The sequence below is a fragment of the Salmo trutta genome, chromosome 14 (genome assembly GCF_901001165.1).
Source record: "Salmo trutta chromosome 14, fSalTru1.1, whole genome shotgun sequence".
Classification (NCBI taxonomy): Eukaryota; Metazoa; Chordata; class Actinopteri; order Salmoniformes; family Salmonidae; genus Salmo; species Salmo trutta.
Genome location: NC_042970.1, coordinates 36,280,531 through 36,295,463, shown reverse-complemented (window position 1 = coordinate 36,295,463; position 14,933 = coordinate 36,280,531). Strand labels below are relative to the sequence as shown.

Here is a 14,933-nt window from a genome sequence, read left to right as displayed (position 1 = left end):
TTCTATGTTCAGTCTAGTCGTTTGTATTTCTATGTTTAGTTAATTGGTGTTGGGGCCTTCAGTTGGAGGCAGCTGTCTATCGTTGCCTCTGATTGAAGGTCCTATAAATAGGTATGTGTTTTGTCATGGGATTTTGTGGGAGATTGTTGCTGTGTATAGCTTTGTGCCTTACCGGCCTGTTCGTTGTCGTCGTGTTTTTGTATACGTTGTCCTTTAATAAAAGAAGATGAGTATATGTTTTCCCGCTGCATCTTGGTCTAAACCCTACGACACCCGTGACAAGAAAGATCTCTTTGTAGCCAATTATTGAATATATTTTTGGTTTTCTTAATTTTAGGAGAGAAATTCAAATGTTGTCTAAGTGTTTTTTGACAGATGTATTCCTAAATATTTAACACATTCCTTTACAGGAATATTTTCTATTTCTTTATCATCAGAGTCAAATAATATATGATGGTGTGTACATAGACACAGGAAGTCGGGGTGATGAGGGTGCTGCAGCACCCACTGAAAAACCGAACATGTTGGAAAAGTACCCAATTGTCATATTTGAGTAAAAGTAGATAGCTTAATAGAAAATGACTCAAGTAAGTCACCCAGTAAAATACTACTTGAGTAAAAGTATCAAAAGTAAATGTAACTGCTAAAATATACTTAAGTATCAAAAGTAAAGTATAAATGCGTTGAAATTGCTTATATTAAGCAAACCAGACGGCACAATTTAGTTTTTACATTTATTTACAGATAGCCAGGGGCACACTCCAATACTCCAACATAATTTACAAATTAAGTATGTGTGTTTAGTGAGTCTGACAGATCAAAGGCAGTAGGGATGACCAGGGAGGTTCTCTTCACAAGTGTGTGAATTTGACTATTTTCCTGTCCTGCTTAGCATAAAAAATGTAACAAGTACTTTTGGGTGTCAGGGAAAATGTATGGAGTAAAAAGCACATTATTTTCTTTAGGAATATAGTGAAGTAAAAGTTGTCAAAAATATAAATAGTAAACTACAGAAACCCTAAAAAACTACATAAGTAGTACTTTAAAGTATTTTTACTTAAGTACTTTACACCACTGTATGAGCGGAGAAAAATACTCGTCAGACAAACAATTTGGTTGTTTTCCTATTCTGCTAAGCATTCAAAATGTAACAAGTACTTTTGAGTGTCAGGGAAAATGTATTGAGTGAAAAGTACATTATTTTATTTAGGAATGTAGTGAAGTAAAAGTTGTCAAAAATATAAATAGTAAACTACAGATACCCCCCAAAACTACATAAGTAGTACTTTAAAGTATTTTTACACCACTGTATGAGCAGAGCAAAAATACTCTGCAGCGTGGTGACAGGGTGAACAGACCGTGGCTCGGGTGGCATAGGTCCTTGATTATCTTCTTGGCCTTCCCGTGACACTGGGTGCTGTAGATGTCCTGGAGGGCACACAGTGTGCACCTAGTTATGCGTTGGGCTGACCGTACCACCATCTGGAGAGCCCTGCTGTTGCGGACGATGCAATTGCCATACCAGGCGGAGATACAGCCCGACAGGTGTATCTTTAAAAGATCAGGAGGGTCTTAGGGGCAAAGGCAAATTTCTTCAGCCTCCTAATGCTAGAAATGTATTGATTTAAGGGACCAAGGGATGATTGAATAGCCAGAAATCTTGCATGGGTGGCTATATTACCCATCTGAAGTCGTTGTGTGCCAACACCCCAATATCAGGCACACTGCAAAATCCTTGGGAACTACTACTAGGATTAAGCCATCACTGCCACCAACATACACTGAACAAAAAATATAAACGCAACATGTAAAGTGTTGGTCCCATGTTTCATAAGCTGAAAGAAAATATCCCAGACATTTTTCCATACGCACAAAAAGTTTATTTCTCTCAAATTCTGTGCGCAAATTTGTTTACATTTTACATTTACATTTTAGTCATTTAGCAGTAGTGAATGCATACATTTCATACAATTTCATACATATCATTAAAAAAAATTCTGTGCTGGCCCCCCGTGGGAATTGAACCCACAACCCTGGTGTTGCAAACACCATGCTCTACCAACTGAGCTACAGGGAAGGCTACATCCCTGTTTACATCCCTGTTTGTGAGCATTTATCCTTTCCCAAGATAATTCATCCACCTGACAGGTGTGGTATATCAAGAAGCTGATTTAACAGCATTATAATTACACAGACCACAATAACATGTGCAGTTTTGCGTGCAAAAGGTATGCTGACCGCAAAAATGTCCACCAGAGCTGTTGCCAGAGAATTTACTGTTTCTTTTTCTGCCATAAGCTGCCTCCAACGTCCTTTTTGTGAATTTCGGCGTTACTCTGGACCCTGATCTCGCTTTTGAAGAACATATCAAGACTGTTTCAAGGACAGCTTTTTTCCATCTACGTAACATTGCAAAAATCAGGAACTTTCTGTCCAAAAATGACGCAGAAAAATGTATCATTGCCTTTGTTACTTCTAGGTTGGACTACTGTAATGCTCTACTTTCCGGCTACCCGGATAAAGCACTAAATAAACTTCAGTTAGTGCTAAATACGGCTGCTAGAATCCTGACTAGAACCCCAAAATTGTATCATATTACTCCAGTGCTAGCCTCCCTACACTGGCTTCCTGTTAAGGCAAGGGCTGATTTCAAGGTTTTACTGCTAACCTACAAAGCATTACATGGGCTTGCTCCTACCTATCTTTCCGATTTGGTCCTGCCGTACATACCTACACGTACGCTACGGTCACAAGACGCGGGCCTCCTAATTGTTCCTAGAATTTCTAAGCAAACAGCTGGAGGCAGGGCTTTCTCCTATAGAGCTCCATTTTTATGGAATATTCTGCCTACCCATGTGAGAGACGCAGACTCAGTCTCAACCTTTAAGTCTTTACTGAAGACATATCTCTTCAGTAGGTCCTATGATTAAGTGTAGTCTGGCCCAGGGGTGTGAAGGTGAACAGAAAGGCTGGAGCAACGAACCGCCCTTGCTGTCTCTGCCTGGCCGGTTTCCCCTCTTTCCACTGGGATTCTCTGCCTCTACCCCTATTACGGGGGCTGAGTCACTGGCTTACTGGTGTTCTTCCATGCCGTCCCTGGGAGGGGTGCATCACTTGAGTGGGTTGAGTCACTGACGTGGTCTTCCTGTCTGGGTTGGCGCCCCCCCCTTGGGCTGTGCCGTGGCGGAGATCTTTGTGGGCTATACTCGGCCTTGTCCCAGGATGGTATGTTGGTGGTTGGAGATATTCCTCCAGTGGTGTGGAGGCTGTGCTTTGGCAAAGTGAGTGGGGTTATATCCTACCTGTTTGGCCCTGTCCGGGAGTTTCATCGGATGGGGCCACAGTGTCTCCTGACCCCTCCTGTCTCAGCCTCCAGTATTTATGCTGCAGTAGTTTATGTGTCGGGGGGCTAGGGTCAGTCTGCCACATCTGGAGTATTTCTCGTCTTTTCCGGTGTCCTGTGTGAATTTAAATATGCTCTCTCTAATTCTCTCTTTCTCTTTCTTTCTTTCTCTCTCTCAAAGGACCTGAGCCCTAGGACCATGCCTCAGGACTACCTGGCTTGATGACTCCTTGCTGTCCCCAGTTCACCTGGCCGTGCTGCTGCTCCAGTTCCAACTGTTCTGACTGCAGCTATGGAACCCTGACCTGTTCACCGGACGTGCTACCTGTCCCAGACCTGTTGGAACCCTGACCTATTCACCAGACGTGCTACCTGTCCCAGCCTGCTGTTTTCAACTCTCTAGAGACAGCAGGAGCGGTAGAGATACTCTCAAAGATCGGCTATGAAAAAGCCAACTGACACTTACTCTTGTGTTACTGACTTGTTGCACCCTCGACAACTACTATGATTATTATTATTTGGCAATGCTGGTCATTTATGAACATTTGAACATCTAAGCCATGTGCTGTTATAATCTACACCCGGCACAGCCAGAAGAGGACTGGCCACCCCTCATAGCCTGGTTCCTCTCTAGGTTTCTTCCTAGGTTTTGGCCTTTCTAGGGAGTTTTTCCTAGCCACCGTGCTTCTACACCTGCATTGCTTGCTGTTTGGGGTTTTAGGCTGGGTTTCTGTACAGCACTTTGTGATATCAGCTGATGTAAGAAGGGCTATATAAATACATTTGATTTGATTTTGGCAATACGTCCAAGCGGCCTCACAACCGTAGACCACGTGTATGGTGTCGTATGGGCGAGCGGTTTGCTGATGTCAACGTTGTGAACAGTACCCCATGGTGGCGGTGGGGTTATGGTATTGGCAGGCATTAGCTACGGACAACAAACACAATTGCATTTTACTGATGCCAATTTGAGTGCACAGAGATACTGTACCGTGATGAGATCCTGAGACCCATTGTCGTGCCATTCATCCGCCTCCATCCTGTCATGTCTTAGCATGAGAATGCAATTCCTGGAAGCTTAAAATGTCCCAGTTTTTCCATGGCCATACTCACCAGACATGTCACCATTGAGCATGTTTGGGATGCTGTGGACCGACAGCATGTTCCATATCTATATCCCAGTCATGTGAAATCCATAGGTTAGGGCCTACTGAACCTCTCTCAATACTGCCCTTTAAAAATTGTTGCATTTATATTTTTCCTCAGTACAGTAGCAAAGGAGAACTGGAGGGGTTGAACCGCTACCCTGTTAGCAAGGCAAGCAGACTATTGTGCCATAATGAACTGCCAGATCCCTTCATTTGTTTGTTTAAAGCAACAGATTCTACTTGTAATGAAAAGTGCTATATAAATATATAATAAAGGTCTATAGACTCCTTGTTAGAATGATGCCCTAACACAGGAAAACATGACTTATATTATTAGACTGCTTAGGCTGTGTTTTATTGTCAGCAGTTCAGTAACTACCAACTGTTTAACTTGCCATGTTATGAGCCATGGCAGGGTTTCTCCACTTACCTTGCATGTCTTCACATCATGCATTCTTTGTCTGAAAATGCTACCGCTACTCTACATCATACCTCTCCTTACTCCACTTCCATTAAACCCCTTACACAGGAATTCAGCAAATAGATTGGAAATAGGTGATAAAAACCTCAAATACATTTCCCTCTGCACCACATACAGCTGTCTATACAGAATGAACTGCCTCTACGCCACATACAATCAAGACTTACTTTGGAAAAACAGACCAGATCCTCATAAGTGTTTACAATAAAGACAAATGCTTAAAAAAAACAAACATTTTATTGCAAGTTAGTACAAAAGTTTAAAACTGTCCAGCAGCATTCCTGTAGTGTCCCTTCTGTCCATTTAAAATGACACTGAAAGACAAAACGTTAAAGCAATTAAAACCACACCTCATCTTTAAATAATCTGATATTTGGCCTGCACAAAGCAGAAAAAGAGAGCAATCATAAAAATTAAAAAAATGTTTAAAAATAAATCCAGCATACCCATGTCATAATTGGTCCTGCAACCGCTGGTCATCTCAGTACAGGTATAGAGGTGCATGCGAGGTGCACTAGTGCAGACATCTTACATTCCTGAAAATGAGAGAGATATTAGAGCAAGTACATACATTTTTAGTGCTACTGAGTGACTTTATTCTAGATTTTCATGCACTACCAACATTAGTGTAACCAGATCTAGTCATTAATGTTGAGGATATCCGGCCACTTATGTTGTCACAAATGCAGTTGAGTAGCAGTCAAGGTTTGCATCATTCAGGTAATTGGGCAACCAAAAACACTGGTAGTTAACTAATTCACTAAATCTATAGCCCTCTTATTCTAAGATTAAATACCTTTGCTGGAATAAAATGCCTATGGAGCCCATGTTAGTGAATTTACCCTGAGACTTAACATGGACTGCTAACATTCTCAAAAAGGTGAGTGTTACAAATACAAGAGTTGATCAAAAATCTCTTCTTACCTACCAGCATGGTATATAAAATACCCCTTCCTTTCTCGAGCTGCCTCTCGCTAGTCTTACAAGAGCAACCATCTGTACTCAAAGACTGCTGCTGTCCCCTGCTTCACTGGCTCCTCGCGGGGATCTTGCTACTTCTCTCCCTTAGCTGGTTCCTCCCAATGACTAGCCTCTCAGCTGGCTCCTCCAATTGATAGGCTAGTCTCAAGTTCTGTGTGTAAGCTAGACTCCAATTGATTGTGAAGCTATGAGCCAACAGAAAAGCCATTAAGCAAACTTTTATTTTGTCCAGTGGCAACAATGCTAAACTTTAGGGGAGAAACCGGCCCGGCGGCCCAGAAGCACAAAGGCCTTTGACCTCTGTATGCAAGCAGGGTATTTTCACCATAGGCATTGAGGTAAACTATCTAAACAAAAATGCACTTTTCTAAACAATGACATGCTTTGATACTGAATATGGAACATAACGCAAGTACTCTGAGGATTTTCCAATTACACTTCATACCATCTACTCATCTGTTGAGGACTACTCATCTCATGTAACACAATCAACAGGAACCCATCAATGAAAATACACAATGTAAAAAAACAAAACTGAAAAGCGGTTTATTTAATCTTGATTTGGTGGCGGTTACATCTTTAAAACACCCTATAGGTGCGGGGAAAATCAAAATACCTACATAAAACCTTAGTGGAATGCTTTACACTTCAAAGACAAAAACAGCAAAACTACAAAATCATATAATCCTGCTGGGAAGCATTTGACAAGAACGGTTTGAAAAGGACCCACCCATTCCCTTCCCTCCCTCTCCACATGATTTTTCCTTTTCTACTGTACATTTCTCTTCATGTGGCAGATGTAAACCTGCCACAACTGTGCTTGGCTGAGCAGATCTAGGGGGTAAACCTGCTGCTTCCTTTCCCTGTCACCTCTCTGGCTCTCCTCTCCTAAGTACTGTAGCCTGTTGGACAATACGGAACAACATTGTTAAACTTTTGCACCTTCCTTCTTTCGTCATTATCAGCTACATTTGAGTGGGGTCAAGAGGAGAAAAGCCAGGAGCAAGCCTTCAATTCAAGCCCGTTGCACTGCATAGCAAAGACAAGGAGGGCAGATTGTGTGTGTGGAGTTGGGGGGGATGTTTCGAACTCAGTCCAATCCATATATGCCAAGGGGCTCAATAGATGGTAGATTCTGTGAAAGTAAAGGTTTGCTGCTGGATCCCCCATACAGAACTCAGACAATCAATTTCAGCACATGTATCACGGTATATGATTGCCCTCGAGCCTAGGCCTACTGGCCATATGTAAAGGGAGTGCTTTGTTTTCTAAAAACAACTATGCTGCATCATGGACTAGGCTGTGCCAAGGAAGCCACATAGTGGAAATGGCAATCTCAATTCCTCCAATGTACGGACTCCAAAACTACATTTAACAGTCCAATCTAGAGGTGCAGTGCAATTTTTTCAGTACAGTGCTTACCTCAGAACCTAGAACCTTCGACCTCCGGAGCCCCCTCCATATCCACCACCGGAGCCTCCTCCGTAACCACCTGCAGAATGGGCCAGGCCTTACGTAAGTGCTCAACTCAAGGGACTAGCTACTAGGGAAACGCCTATATTTTCCTCCCTTACAAATCCAGGGACTTAGGCTCAGTTCTTACTTACTTCAAGGGGAAGTGTAACAACATGGGACTTACCACCACCACCAACACCACCACCACCACCACCATATGGGCCGCTGCTCCGGCCCCCTCCACTGCCGCCGCTATAGCCGCCACCTCCTTTCATTGGGCCGTAGCTGGAGGACGACTGGCTGTTGTAATTTCCAAAGTCATTGTAGTCTCCACCACCACCTCCACTTCCACTGCTGCTCCCACCACCACTACTAGCTCCGTAGTTACCTGCAAGAGGACACAGATAGAGGAGTTTTAAATTCCAAGCTATCCATCACACACAGCTATCCTGATACAAAACTAAGTGATGGCACTATTTATATGTGCAGCGCACCATTGCTTGGTTGACCTACCACCTCTGTAGCTTCCACCACCACCACCACCTCCATTGTTGTAGTTATCGTATCCTCCTCCTCCTCCTCCATAGCTGCCACCCTGGTTACCATAACCGCCACCGCCTCCCCCGCCATAGCCCCGGTTGCCACCACCATACCCGCCAGGACCTCCACCATAGCCACCACCTAAGGAAATATGTCAAACAAGTTAACTTCTTTGGGATAGGGGGCAGTATTTTCACGGCTGGATAAAAAACGTACCCGATTTCATCTGGTTACTACTCCTGCCCAGAAACTAGAATATGCATATAATTAGTAGATTTGGATAGAAAACATTCTAAAGTTTCTAAAACTGTTTGAATGGTGTCTGTGAGTATAACAGAACTAATATGGCAGACCAAAACCTGAGAAGATTCCATACAGGAAGTGCCCTGTCTGACAATTTGTTGTCCTTCTGTTGCATCTCTATCGACATTACAGCATCTGTGCTATAACGTGACACTTTCTAAGGCTTCCATTGGCTCTCTAAAGCCGCCAGAAAGTGGAATGGGGTGTCTGCTGTCTCTGGGCAAAGTACGACAGCTCTGTTTGTAAGTGGTCAGCCTGGGGACAGTGAGACAGATGCGCGGTCACAAGACTTCTCATTTTTTTCTTTCAGCCTTTGAATGAATACAACGTTGCCCGGTTGGAATATTATCGCTATTTTATGAGAAAAATCGCATAAAAATTGAATTTAAACAACGTTTGACATGCTTCTAAGTACGGTAATGGAATATTTAGAATTTTTTTGTCACGAATTGCGCTCGCGCGTTACCCTTCGGATAGCGGCCTGAACACACGAACAAAACGGAGGTATTTGGATATAACTATGGATTATTTGGAACCAAAACAACATTTGTTGTTGAAGTAGAAGTCCTGGGAGTGCATTCTGACGAAGAACAGCAAAGGTAATCCAATTTTTCTAATAGTAATTCTGAGTTTAGTGAGCCCCAAACTTGGTGGGTGTCAAATTAGCTAGCCTGTGATGGCCGAGCTATGTACTCAGAATATTGCAAAATGTGCTATCGCCGAAAAGCTATTTTAAAATCGGACATAACGATTGCATAAAGGAGTTCTGTATCTATAATTCTTAAAATAATTATGTATTTTGTCAACGTTTATCATGAGTAATTTAGTAAATTCACCGGAAGTTTGCGGTGGGTATGCTAGTTCTGAACATCACATGCTAATGTAAAAAGCTGGTTTTTGATATAAATATGAACTTGATTGAACAAAACATGCATGTATTGTATAACATAATGTCCTAGGAGTGTCATCTGATGAAGATCAAAGGTTAGTGCTGCATTTAGCTGTGGTTTGGGTTTATGTGACATATATGCTTGCTTGGAAAATGGCTGTGTGATTATTTGTGTCTATGTACTCTCCTAACAATCTAATGTTTTGTTTTCGCTGTAAAGCCTTTTTGAAATCGGACAATGTGGTTAGATTAACGAGAGTCTTATCTTTAAAATGGTGTAAAATAGTCGATTGTTTGAGAAAATTGAATTGTGGTGTTTTAGTTGGTTTTGTATTTCGCGCCGTGCAATGCCATTGGCTGTTGGCTAGGGGTTCCGCAGGCAGAACGTCTGTCCTCAACAGGTTAAGCTTTTGAACAAACTGGTAACTCCTTCCGAAAACATGGCCCACATTTTATTTTACAATATCTAGAAAAAAACACAGGAGAAGAACTCACCATTGCCTCCATAGTTATTGTATCCATCGTTATCACCATATCCTCCACCTCCTCTCCCTCCACCAAAGCCACCTAGAAAAAAATTATCGTTACAGATGTGAGAATAACTTGAAGCCTGCATTGCACCTGTGAAACCAACTAGTAAATTAAATTCCCTACAGAACAAGGTTGAATATGGTTTAAAAGGAAATAAAAACCCCTGAGTGCTCATACCTCCATATCCGCCACCTCTACCAAAGTTTCCACCTCTTGGCCCTGAAATTCAGATGTCAAACAGGTCAGTCACTTTCTCAACATCACATCTAAAGCTTCAGTTGTTGTTGGGAATCAACTGCTACAATACATACCGGACCGGTTCATGTCTTCCTTTGACAAAGCCTTCCTCACTTCACAGTTGTGACCATTCACTGTGTGATACTTCTGGACTGTAAGCGGAGAAAAGAGATTGTTAAAAACAGAACAGTAAATTACTTGAAAAAACTAAAACACATCTAAATACACAATAGAAGCTTTTCTGTATCAATGGTGTTGACTTGAGAACTTACTGACAATCCTATCGACTGCATCATGATCATCAAATGTAACAAAGGCAAACCCCCTCTTCTTCCCGCTGGTCCTATCAGTCATGATGTCGATGACTTCGATCTTGCCAAATTGATCAAAGTAGTCCCTAAGGTGATGCTCCTCTGTGTCCTCCTTGATGCCACCCACAAAGATCTTCTTCACAGTGGTGTGAGCACCTGGCCTTGAGGAATCCTGTCCAACACATGCCATTCAAAATATTAAAATCACTTCAAAAGACAAACAGAAGATACTCAAAAGGAAATTAAAAACAATTCCACTTCAAATTCAGAAACTCCAGCACCGATGTAGTTACATCAGACATCGCTCACCTCTCTGGACACCGCTCTCTTGGGCTCCACTTGGCGGCCATCAACCTTATGAGGACGAGCCTCCATTGATGCATCAACTTCATCCACAGAGCTGTAAGTGACAAAGCCAAAGCCCCTCGATCTCTTTGTGACTGGATCTTTCATTACCTGAGGAATTCGGAATTGAACCGTTAATTTGCTGATATAATTACAAAAGACCATAATATGTAAGGTACCAGTCAAAAGTTAATTTGGACTATTTTCTACATTGTAGAATAGTGAATACATCACCACTATGAAATAACACACATGGAATCATTTAGTAAACAAAAAGTGTTAAATCAAAATATATTTTAGATTCTTCAAAGTAGCCACCCTTTGCCTTGACAGCTTTGCACACTCTTGGCATTCTCTCAACCAGCTTCACCTGGAATGCTTTTCCAACAGTCTTGAAGGAGTTCTGACATACGCTGTGCACTTGTTGGCTGCTTTTCCTTCACTCTGCAGTTCAACTCAAATTTGGACTCATCAGACAGATTTCCACCGGTCTAATGTCCATTGCTCATGTTTCTTGGCCCAAGCAAGTATCTTCTTCTTTGTGTCCTTTAGTAGTGGTTTCCTTGCAGCAATTTGACCATGAAGGCCTGATTCACACAGTCTCCTCTGAACAGTTGATGTTGAGATGTGTCTGCTACTTGAACTCTGAATCATTTATTTGGGCTGCAATCTGAGGCTGGAAAATCTAATGAACCTATTCTCTGCAGCAGAGGTAACTCTGGGTCTTCCATTCCTGTGGTGGTCCTCATGAGAACCAGTGTCATCATAGCGCTTGATGGTTTTTGCAATTGCACGTGAAGAAACTGTCAAAGTTCTTGAAATTTTCCAGATTCACTTCCTTCATGTCTTAAAGTAATGGGCTGTCGTTTCTCTTTGCTTATTTGAGTTGTTCTTGCCATAATATGGACTTGGTATTTTACCAAATAGCCTGGTTTTATTTTGGGTTACCAGGGGTGAAATTTGAAAAACGGTTTTAAATACTTATAAAGGGTATAGGGACCTTCATACCCACCCTTAGAGCACCATCCTGCGGCCTCAACTCAATGAGGTACAGCAAGAGGGAATTATATAGCTTTTCAAAAAAGTCTCAGAAAAATGACTATGTTCAAACTGCTCAGGAAATCGGCTATGTTTTTCTTCTCAGAAATTGCACTGTGTTTTACTTTTGGGTTACCAGGGGTGAAATTTTTCAAACGGTTTTAAATACTTTTAAAGGCCATCAATCTTCTGTATACCAACTTGTCACAAATGATTGGCTCAAATGCATAGAGGAAAGAAATTCCACAAATTAACTTAAAGGCACACCTGTTAATTGAAATGCATTCCAGGTGACTACCTCAGTTAAACACCCGTCTGAATGTCAACAGCGAAGAGGCGACTCCAGGATGCTGGCCTAAGCAGAGTTGCAAAGAAAAAGCCATATCTCAGACTGGCCAATAAAAATAAAATATTAAGATGGGCTAAAGAACAAACACTGGACAGAGGAACTCTGCATCCCGGAGTTGCCTCTTCACAGTTGAAGTTTAGACTGGTGTTTTGCGGGTACTATTTAATGAAGCTGCCAGTTAAGGACTTGTGAGGTGTCTGTTTCTCAAACTAGACACTAATGCACTTGTCCTCTTGCTCAGTTGTGCACTGGGGCCTCCCACTCCTCTTTCTGGTCTGGTATGAGCCAGTTTGCGCTGTTCTGTGAAGGGAGTATTACATAGCGTTGTACGAGATCCTCAGTTTCTTGGCAATTTCTCGCATGGAATAGCCTTCATTTCTCAGAACAAGAATAGACTGACGAGTTTCAGAAGAAGGTTCTTTGTTTCTGGCCATTTGAGTCTGTAATCGAACCCACAAATGCTGATGCTCCAGATACTTAACTAGTCTGAGGCCAGTTTTATTGCTTCTTTAAATCAGAACAGTTCTCAGCTGTGCTAACAATTGCAAAAGGGTTTTCTAATGATCAATTAGTCTTTTAAAATGATAAACTCGGATTGGCTAACACAACATGCCATTGGAACACAGGAGTGATGGTTGCTGATAACGGGCCTTGTACGCCTATGTAGATATTCCATAAAAAAAGTTGATGTTATTTTAAAAAATTGACAATTTTTTGGGGGGGCTTTTCTTTCAAAAACAAGGACATTTCTAAGTGACCCCAAACGTTTGAACGGTAGAGAGAGAGAGAGAGAGTGTGTGTGTGTGTGTGTGTGTGTGTGTGTGTGTGTGTGTATGTATGCATGTATATATTTTACACACAAATATCAACGCAACATGTAAAGTGTTGATTTCATGTGTCACGAGCTAAAATCAAAGATCCCAGAAATGTCCCATAAGCACAAAAGCCTTCTCAAATTTGGTGCACAAATTTGTTTACATCCCTGTTAGTGAGCATTTCTCCTTTGCCAAGATAATCCATCCATCTGACAGGTGTGGCATATCAAGAAGCTGATTAAACAGCATAATCATTACACATGTAAACTTTATTTGGGGACAATTGGCCACTAAAATGTGCAGTTTTGTCGCACAGCCACAATGCCACAGATGTCTCAAGTTGAGGGAGCGTGCAATTGGCATGCTGACTGCAGGAATGTTCACCAGAACTGTTGCCAGATAATTGAATGTTAATTTCTCTACCATAAGCCTCTTCCAATGTTATTTTAGACAATCTGAAAGTACATCCAAACAGCATAACAACCACAGACCCCATGTATGGCGTTGTGTGGGCGAGCGGTTTTCCGATGTCAACATTGTGAACAGAGTGCCCCATGATGACAGTGGGGTTATGGTATGGGCAGGCATAAGTTACAGACAAGCACCATTGTATTTTATCAATGGCAATTTGAAAGCACAAAAATACTGTGACAAGATCCTGAGGCCCATTTTTTTAAAGGTATTTTTTATTTATTTAACTAGGCAAGTCAGTAATGAACAAATTCTTATTTACAATGACAGCCTACCCTGGCCAAACCCTAACGACGCTGGGCCAATTGTGCGCCGCTCTATGGGACTCCCAATCATGGCCGGTTGTGATACAGCCTGGAATTGTACCAGGGTGTGTAGTGCTATTAATGTATTTCCTCATTATGAACAGTAACTCATAACTATGAAATTGTTGAGTTTCTATTTTTGTTCAGTATTAAAAAAATAAATACAATACTCACCACACAATCTGTGAGGGATCCCCATCGTTCAAAATGGGTCCGCAAACTCTCGTCGGTGGTCTCGAAGCTCAGCCCACCAATGAAGAGCTTGCGGAGCTGCTCCGGCTCACGGGGAGACTGAAATCAATACGAGGGAAACACACTGGATTAGAAGCAAATGGGCATCATTACTAGCCATGGCAGGTCAGGTCTACTACTACGTTCAGAAATGGCCTACCGTTACTAACTAGTTACGCATGCGGCCTGCTGCTTTAACGCATCGGGAGCCTGGGTTGGTTGGCATTCTATTGATAAGCCATTTCGCTAACTAGTAAACTATCAGTAATGCAAATTAACATGCAATGCACATTTTGAAATTAATTTAACGCAAATACAGTAGCGCTTTTTGCTTATTCAAAGTCCGCGACAAAAGCGTATCTCGCAGAGCTAACGTTAGCTATCTAGCGTCACCGCGCACCCTCTACTAGCTAACTGGCTAGGTATAATGGCGGACTGTACACTTTACTTTTTGCAGGCGCCATAAAAATGCAGTTGCAATTGTTAACAAATGGACGAATGTTTACAAAAGTGCATTTTCATAATAAGTTGTGAAAATACCGATGACTCGCTAAATAACAATGCTGACAAAGACCTTTACAGCTGCAGATCAAACGGCCTTCTGTCAGATCAAATGGCCTGCTGTCATGTTTAACGTTAGGGAAGTAAGAATGCGTTGCCTACAAATAGCATAACTGTTACGGACTCAAACGCTACAACCTATCAGCATGTTAATGAATAGTAATAAAAACAAACGTACCTCCTTCGACATTCTTTTTTAAATTTGTATCGTTCGACCGTAGCGTAATTAGAAACGAGCTAATTCATGCGAGAGCTATTGCCAAGCTAGCGTAAACTGAGCTAGCCTAGAGACTCAACAGCACTACTGTGATCAGAATGAAAACATAGTGATCCGCCCCTCCAACACGGTGATCTTCTTGTTCTTTGGGATTGTGTTGGCGGATCGCATCCTATTTAAAGTGTATACACCGCCACCTACTGTACTGGAGTGTGCGGCCATTCACGGACTACTTACATTAAATTCTTTGTGACACGGTACTATAAAATTTGGGTAAAGGAAAAATTACCCTGACAACTATTAGACCTCTCGAAATAAAAAAAATAATAAATGAATGTATACAAAAAAACACCACCCCATTCCACTATTTACCCTATCTAAT

The 14,933-nt window shown here is 41.9% G+C and overlaps 1 protein-coding gene across 8 annotated transcripts; it reads right to left on the bottom strand.

The window, feature by feature from the left end:
- Positions 1 to 5,190: 5,190 nt before the first annotated feature.
- LOC115207938 (heterogeneous nuclear ribonucleoprotein A1) lies at positions 5,191 to 14,704 on the bottom strand. Of its 8 annotated transcripts, none has more exons than XM_029775533.1 (12): positions 14,513 to 14,704; positions 13,717 to 13,833; positions 10,529 to 10,675; positions 10,181 to 10,391; positions 9,983 to 10,060; positions 9,849 to 9,890; positions 9,636 to 9,707; positions 7,922 to 8,089; positions 7,593 to 7,796; positions 7,376 to 7,445; positions 5,419 to 5,508; positions 5,191 to 5,286 (listed from the first exon to the last, which is right to left on the bottom strand). In XM_029775533.1, the coding sequence occupies exons 1-10, from the start codon at positions 14,522 to 14,524 to the stop codon at positions 7,384 to 7,386; spliced, it is 1,113 nt and encodes a 370-aa protein (XP_029631393.1). In that variant the 5' UTR covers positions 14,525 to 14,704; the 3' UTR covers positions 5,191 to 5,286; positions 5,419 to 5,508; positions 7,376 to 7,383. The 8 variants fall into 8 exon arrangements, with proteins under 8 accessions (XP_029631393.1, XP_029631395.1, XP_029631396.1 ...); XM_029775532.1 differs by having other exon boundaries at positions 5,194 to 5,286; positions 5,419 to 6,855; XM_029775534.1 differs by having other exon boundaries at positions 5,194 to 5,286; positions 5,419 to 6,855; positions 7,599 to 7,796.
- Positions 14,705 to 14,933: the final 229 nt, after the last annotated feature.

Bases quoted from the DNA above. Each gene is read 5' to 3' on its own strand.
- LOC115207938 (XM_029775533.1), bottom strand. The intron at 10,061-10,180 runs GTAAGTTCTCAA...CTCCGCTTACAG, and splicing joins TGCAGTCGATAGGATTGTCA to TCCAGAAGTATCACACAGTG. The intron at 8,090-9,635 runs GTGAGTTCTTCT...ATATTTCCTTAG, and splicing joins CAATAACTATGGAGGCAATG to GTGGTGGCTATGGTGGAGGT.